Source organism: Pteropus alecto, unplaced genomic scaffold (assembly GCF_000325575.1).
Source record: "Pteropus alecto unplaced genomic scaffold, ASM32557v1 scaffold220, whole genome shotgun sequence".
NCBI lineage: Eukaryota > Metazoa > Chordata > Mammalia > Chiroptera > Pteropodidae > Pteropus > Pteropus alecto.
In genome coordinates, this window is record NW_006430043.1 from 845132 (window position 1) to 852825 (window position 7694).

At 48.5% G+C, this 7694-nt stretch overlaps 1 protein-coding gene across 1 annotated transcript; it reads right to left on the minus strand.

Annotated features, from left to right (window-relative positions):
• Positions 1-21: 21 nt before the first annotated feature.
• Positions 22-7352, minus strand: HOXC13 (homeobox C13). Its single transcript, XM_006904508.3, has 2 exons — positions 6407-7352; positions 22-883 (listed from the first exon to the last, which is right to left on the minus strand). The coding sequence occupies exons 1-2, from the start codon at positions 7128-7130 to the stop codon at positions 627-629; spliced, it is 981 nt and encodes a 326-aa protein (XP_006904570.1). The 5' UTR covers positions 7131-7352; the 3' UTR covers positions 22-626.
• Positions 7353-7694: the final 342 nt, after the last annotated feature.

A 7694-nucleotide genomic window follows, 5' to 3' on the forward strand; every position in this document is an offset into this window, starting at 1 on the left:
AAATCTATGCACTGTCTGTACTCCAACCATAATGCCAGATCCCTAATAATTATTATTAATATTAACACGACTTTTAAAATATGTACAGAAATCTTAACTGGGAGATCTTGACTAACTAAAGAGTGCAAGAGAGACAAGGACCAGGGAGAGGAACTGAAAGGAAAGTATGAACTCGCCATATCCTGCGCCATGGCCGCAACCCCAGGAGGGTCCTTTACCTGCCTAGGTAAAGAAGGATACTAGAATGGGGTCATTGGGAGTTCCCCAGACTTGCTTCGGTTGGAATGTTCTGGCTCTTCACTGCCCTTCTGGCTATCTGGCAAGGAGAGGGGTGAGGGCAAGGGAGAGTGGGGTGCGGCAGCCTCGCTGTCATAGCCCACCCAGACCGGCATCCAAAGCTGTTGAGACTTGGTAGGTCCCATCTGGATAGGGGTGGGGGTTGAGGATGGGATGGGGAGTAGGGAGCGACAGAGCACACCCTCTGGTCGTCTTTGCCTCCCAGCGGCACGGTTCCATTAAGTTGTTAACATTAAATATTCGCCTGCACCGCCTAAGCGTCCTTCGTGGGTTGGGTTATGGTACAAAGCGGCGACATAAATAGACGGGAAAGGCGGCTGGGTGGGCGGTCAGGTGGAGTGGAGATGAGGCGCTTTCGATTTGCTGACCACCTTCTTCTCTTTAACCCGCCGATTCTGGAACCAGATAGTGACCTGGCGCTCCGAGAGGTTCGTGGTGGCGGAGATGCGCCGACGCTTCTCTTTGGTAATGAACTTGCTGGCTGCGTACTCCTTCTCTAGCTCCTTCAGCTGCACCTTGGTGTAGGGTACGCGTTTCTTGCGCCCGCGCCGGTAGCTGCTCACCTCCGGCTGTAGGGGAACCACGTCTGGAAGGGAGAAAGCAGGCGGGTGGCATCAAGTGAGACGCGGCTGGACCCCGGACCTGGCTAGGAGGACCGAGGCTGCGCAGCTGGGGAGGCACGAATTTCCGGCAGGGACTCAAAGGGGGCCGGCGGCTTGCTGTCAAATCCTTTGCATCTGTTATTAGCAAGGCTACGACTAAGGTGAGGCCGCTGGTGAATTGCCTCAGGTGAAAACTTTAAAGGAAGGGGGTGCCAAAAATTCAGTAATCAAGATAAATAATACTTTAATACAATGTTTAAAAAATCAAAGTGAATGCAAAAAAAAAAAAAAATCCATGAACAAAATATCAACATTTTAAATAAACATGGGACCAGCATTACTGATTTTTCCTTTTGCCTCAGGCTCAAATATGACTCCACACAAGCACTCATTATTAGAATCATTGTGCCCTTAGTGGGGTCCCTGTAAATTTCAGCAGACTCTGGTCTTCTGGCTTGCAGGATTACAGGTATTCTTCCTGCACTCAAGATCCTTTGGGCATCCACCAGCTTATACTCTGCCCCAGTATGAGAAAGAGGGAGGACATGGCAGGTAGGGAGACAGCTGCAGTGGGCACAGACCACCAAGCCATGGTTCATGCATTTGGTCACTGGCTCTGCACTAGGAATCAGAGGCCTGTATCAACAGATAGAGGAAAATTGTCCAGGTGAAGCTAGACTGCTTGGGAGCCAATCACTCTAAGACTCCAATGTTGTGAGCCACTTTACACCCAAAATGGAAGGTCTTGATCCTGAGATGTAGAGAATCGGGTCCCTAGAAGTAGAGGGTCCATGCCCCAGAATCTGCTCACCAGAGGAGGTACCAGAAGAGCCCATCTTGGGGTAAAGTGAGCTGTTCACATAAGTCTTCTATAAAGAGAACTCAGTGTCCCCCTGGACCCCACAAATGTCCACTCACCAAAACAAAGCAAATTCTGCTCCAACCCCCTCTCCTCTCCATTACTCCAAGGCTGAAGGAAACTGTCTTCATCTCATGCAGGAACCCTAACCCTGAATCCTAAATACCTTGTGGTCTTAACCATTAGTAGTTGAATTTCTTTATAGTCTGAAAATTTCACAGGAACTAAAAACAATAAATGTCATTTATATCCCCCTTCCACTCCACCCTCACCTCTGTCAATAAAAAGGTCATAGCAACCCTTTCAAGGGGAAGTAGGGAACTGGGGACATTATCTGAACTCGCTCATTGATTTTTAAAATGTAATTATTAGACTTCTTCAGGCAGAAGCTAATGAGGAAGACTGAATATTTGGGGTTTCCCCTTCATTCTTACTGCCCTTTGGAAGTGTAGACAGTGCAGAATGAAGACACAAAGCTCTTCCTGAAATGCTTGTTCTCATCCTACCCTCATAAAACACCTTCCCTACTCCCAGTCCTAATGGGTCTGCTCTCTCCCAGGGACTCTTATCTATACAGGATGGGGAGAGAAGAGGTCACAATCAAATGCAGGGGGAAAATAAAGTGCTTAGGAAGAATACGGGAGAGACGGGGTTCCAATGGCTTGGTTTGGCTGTCTTCATGATGACAATTTCTCAGAAAAATTGTTGGACTTGTCACTTTGCTCTGCCTATGTAGGAATAGGCCAAGGTTTTTTTAAAATCTGAAAAACAAAATGACTTCACTTTAACAAAGCAGATCTTTTAGGTTAAAAATGATTTTTTGGTAAAGATAATTTTTAAAAATCCTCTCAGTTCTCAAATTTGTTTTACTATTACAGATGTAATTATAATTCAGGAAATGATGATTATGGAATAAGAATAAAACAGAGAAGGTAAGTAATGATACTATGAGAACACTGTGTTTAACATTTTTGTTTTAATCTTCAGAACGATATTTTCAGGCTCATTTTATTAAGCCTACTTACAAGATGAAAAACCTGAGGGTCTGAGTAGGTAAAATAATTTAAGTGGCAGAGCTAGATTTTAAATCCAGATTTTCTGACTCAATGACATAGTAAGTTCTAAAATAGAAATAATCCACTTGGTACAATCCAGCTTTAAACAACCTCCTTTTCCCGGGAGAGTAAAATGGAATTAAAGTGGGATTTGATTCCTGAATTAACCAGATAATTGTCCATGTTTTTGTTTTTGTTTTTTTTTACTTCATTTTCTGGAAATGCTCAAAATTACTTACCCAATTTTAGGTCCCCCTAAACCCCAACTCTAAATTTCCAATGAGGTTTAATCGACATAACCCTAAAAAATCAATTAAAAAAAGGATTGATCTAAACTGGTTATTTTCCTCTGTAGAATGCCAAGGATTGATTCGGCCAAGTTTTTCATAGTTTGGATCAAACTGCTGTGGGTTTTTTTTTTTTCCCTTCCTGGAGAAATACCTTCCGTCTTGCCTTCTCAAAGAAGCCCCGCTTCATTGTCCACTGTCTTATCTGAAAAGAAAGTGGGATCTACAGATGCGGAAACATCTGGAAGCTTAGACCTGGAGTTGTGTCCATACTGCCTAGAGTAAGTAGGGGACTTAGCTGTTAATTTTACAATCAACCCTTCCCTAATCTCCCTCTAGAGCACACATGCACACAAACCACTTATATCTAGGAACCTAATAGACACCTTTGAGGAGCAAATAAAAATCAGATCAATGCTCAGTCATAGCTTGGGGCTCTTTGTACAGGTTCCTACTGCCCACTCACTCTTGACCACCCTCTGCTACAACAGGGATCTGAAGAGGACTCTGCCCAACTAGAAATCCTAACTGTTCTACTTAACCACCATCCAAAAGTTTGTCAATAGGTACTTCTAGTTTGGCCCAAAGAACCCACTATTTCTTTCTCTTTTGCTTTCTCCCCCAATCCTGTCTGTTATTATCTGTCTCTGTCTCTCCTAGCCCCCTTCTTTGCTGATTCTCTTGGATTTCTGCTTCTCTCGGTAAAAAAAAAAAAAAAAAAAAGTGTCTACATTCACCATAGGAAGAAAAAAAAGAGCAATGAAGCAAGGGTCTGTATATTGGGCAAAGGAAGAAACCACAACATATCTTGGCCTTAATTATCTGAATCTTTCTGAACAATTGCTTCATCCCACACCAGCCCAGACTGCCATAGATGAGGTTGCTCAGAGCCAGAGGCACTGAAGAGAGACAGTAGTGTTTATGCCTAGATGCTGCAGAACAAACCACAATTGCATATACAGAGTTATCTGGAAATCTCACTACTTCTAAAAGATTTCTGTGTGGGTAGAGATGGAAGGTGTCTGAAGATCATTTCTTTTTCATCTACCTTTTGCCTGGACCTCTGCACTCACTGAGATGCACCAGCTCGATTCTATTTCCACACAGGAAGTGTGTGAGCACATAGTCTGCTGAGACACATTGGGTTTTATATCCATTTCTATGCCATAATTTGCAAGTGTATGATACCTCAGTTGGCTGTATTTTTAATTTCAACAGTATTTTTCTCTAGGAGGCTGTGATCAAAAAGTGTTTTTTTAGCAAGTTTTTTCCCTAAGAATCTTTAAAATGTTTATTTTGCTCAAAAATATTTCTGAGCTTTTCTCCAATCCTTCAACCCCCAACCCGCTCCACATGCATACACAGGGATGCCAAAGCAGCTCCTTCATTTCCCTTCTTCATGGTAAATCCACATTGCCCATTGCTCTAGATCTGCACCTCTGCCCACACTGGGCCTGGTGGGCATCTACTCCCCTACCCTTCAGCCCTTTAGCATGGCCTATCGGCTCCCCCTGCTCCAGGAATTCCTGCTAGGCCCCCAACTCCTAAGAAGCTTTCCGTTTGGGTGAGATGGGGAATTAAAGGGCCATCTCTCTATAATATATTATTGTGTGTGTGTATATATATACACATACATATATATACATATATATACATATATATACACACACATACATATATATACACATATATACATATATATATATGTATATATATGAATTGCCTATATTCTGGAAATGTATTACTATGTGTTTCATATTAGGCAGTTAATAACATAAATCATATTATATAAAAATATTATAGCCAATGCAGAGCAGATAATGCATGATACCATATACTAAAAGTCTATCATCTTTAAATCTTCTGGCAGCCAGAAATGGGGTGTCTAGTGTGGGTCCCACCTACGTATATAGTTGTGTTATACTGAATAATCTCATAATATTTACAACAATGTTATTTGCTACACTTTCTAACATCATTCAGCAATTTTTTTCACCATCTGCCCTTGCCCCAATCCCGGATGCAGAGGAATTTCAGGCACACCCTTAAGAAGTCTTCAGGTCTATATTTCCCAAAGAAAATGTCCCTGGGCCCACATGCAGAGCTGGAGCAGTATGTGGCTGCTCTGGGACACCCCCCCCCCACCACCACAAATCCCCATGGGCATCAGAAAGAAGTCAGCCCTCTCCCACTGAGCTCTGCGTACAGCCAGAGCAGACTCAAGCTCTGGATTTGTTAGACCCCCAAATCCTGATTTCTCAGCACAGTGCTGAATTCAAAGCTTCTGATGTGGTTTTGAGAAACCTGGGACTGGTCTTTTCCCCCCAGGGAGAGGTGGGGGTTGCAGGATCCCTTCCAGTTCAGAGATAGCTTCAGTTGGAGAAGAAACAGGACATTGGGGAATTCCGCTCACCCACCTCCATACACAGCCAGACAAAATCCAGGGGTGTCCAGCCTGGGCCTGGACCCCAGAACCCTCCAGAACAGGTCTTCCTCCCCTCCACCTCTCATCTTTATTCCCCAGTTTATGTGTCTGAGGCACAAATAACTTTCTTTATCCCCTGCATTTGGGGGAGTGGGCAGAGGGAACACCCATAGAATTTGAGTTCAGTATACCAGAGAGGAAAATAAAATTTATATCCCGGGCAGGGGATGCAAACTCCCTTCTCTCTACATCCTCTCGGGAGATTTTCGCTCCCTGCCCCTTTAACAATTGGGAAATTCGTGGCCAAAGTTTAAAAATAAATTAAATAAAAAAGGAAACATCCTAAATTTCTGTAGACCCCAGCAAATTAGTCCCCTATTTTTAAAAATCATCTAGTGCCTGAACAATCTTGGAAATTCAGGCAAAGAAAATGTTTGGGGGTTCTTATCACCCCCCCCCCACCAGTTATTCGGTGAATTGAGGGTTTTGTGCTGGTGGTTGTGGATTCCAAGGCACCCGAAGGCCCACCCTAACCCCTTTCCTGGCCGCAAGCGGGCTTCGGGACCGAGAGCGGTGCGTGAGACCTGAGCTGGCTGGGGGAGGAGGAGGCAAGCTACCGACTCGAACTCAGCCCGTGGCCCGGCGCTCGGGCGCCTATGATTGCTTCACTCTCAGGCGGGCAGCTTCGGGGAACGTGTCGGAGCAGATTTCTTCCCCGGCGCATTCCTCAGAGCAGCTCGCCCGGCCGGCTCCATCGGCAGCCCAGCAGAGCCGGCGCGCCGGGGCCAGACGGCGGGGGTGGCTGGGGCGCGGAGCCCCGGGGCAGGCGGGTATGGGAGGGGTCCCTGGCGGCGGCAGCGGCGCTCGGGCCCCTTCCTTACCTGGAAAGGGAGACTTCCAGAGGTGGGCGGACTGCGACTGCTCCTTGGAGCAGTACACCTGACTGTCCCAGCCGTTGGAGAGAGCCCAGTGCTGATATCCTTCGACGGGGATGAGCGCGTCGTGACGCGGCTCCGGGTGCCCACTGATCCCAGGCACCACCGACACGTCCAGGTAGCCGGGCATCGCCTGGTAGGAGCTGGCGAAGCTGGGGTAGAAAGCAAACTCCTTGGCCCTGGAGGACAGGTCGTCGCCGGGCAGGGTGCCGGACGGCTCCGGGTACTTATCGCCCGGGTGGTAGGCGCAAGGCTTTTGCTGCAGGTTCACGTTGTGCGATAGGCGGCAGCCGTAGTAGCTGCCACCGAACGGGTAGCCATAGCCCAGTGTGGCGCTGGACGAGGTGGGGGGCGCAGGCGGCGGGGCGCACTGGCGCGCCGCCTCGGGGGTCTGGATGTCCGTGTAGACTGCGCCTTGAGGGGCGCCCAGGGGAGCCGGCGGGCGGCCCAGCACGGGGTGCGGAAGCAGGTCGCGGCAGTGGCTGGCCGGGCAGCTGCTGCCCAGCCCGTCCATGCTTGGGGCTTTGCCGGGGCTCGCTCCGCTGCAGCCGCCCCCCGCTCCGCCCGTGCTGCCGCCTCCCCCGCCGCTGCCGCTCTCCGCCGCGCTGTCCTCATAGACGTACATAAGGCTCTCCGGCCAGCGCGGATGCAGGAGCAGCGAAGTCGTCATGACATGATCTGTTCGAGCTTTTTAAAAACTCCTCTTGCCAGAGGCAGCGAGCTAGGGAGACACCTCGCTCTCTTGTCCCCTCCCCCATCCCACCTCTTTACACTCCCCACCCCTCCCCTCCTCCTCTTGGTGCTTCCACCTCCCTCCCCATATTCCCTCTACGCATGCGGAGATAGTTCATTAAGAAATCCGCGGGCTCGGGCCAGGCTCCCCTCCGCACTGTTCCTGCGTCCACGTGACGGGGCCTGCGAACGCGGCGCCTGGGCCTAGTCTCCTGGGGTTCCCACCCCTCCAAGTGGGGCGGGGCGAAAAAAAAGGTATTTGCTGATTGGCTCTTAGGAGGGGCAAAGAGGAGGGAGCTGGGAGATTTAAAGGGACAGGGCAACGCCCCCGGCAGGCCTCGAGGAGGGAGAGGGAAGAGGGGGAGGCTGAATTTGGCCGACGCAAAGGGGTCTGGAGAGACGAGTACCATTACTGGCAGCCCCCCAGGCTTAGGATGAGTATGTGGGAGACAGATTACAACCCCCCCTACCCACCCCTCTATCCGCCCCCACAAAGCGATCT

Bases quoted from the DNA above. Each gene is read 5' to 3' on its own strand.
- HOXC13 (XM_006904508.3), bottom strand. From the start codon at position 7,130: ATGACGACTTCGCTGCTCCTGCATCCGCGCTGGCCGGAGAGCCTTATG. The intron at 884-6,406 runs GTAAGGAAGGGG...TCTCCCTTCCAG, and splicing joins CTGGAAGTCTCCCTTTCCAG to ACGTGGTTCCCCTACAGCCG.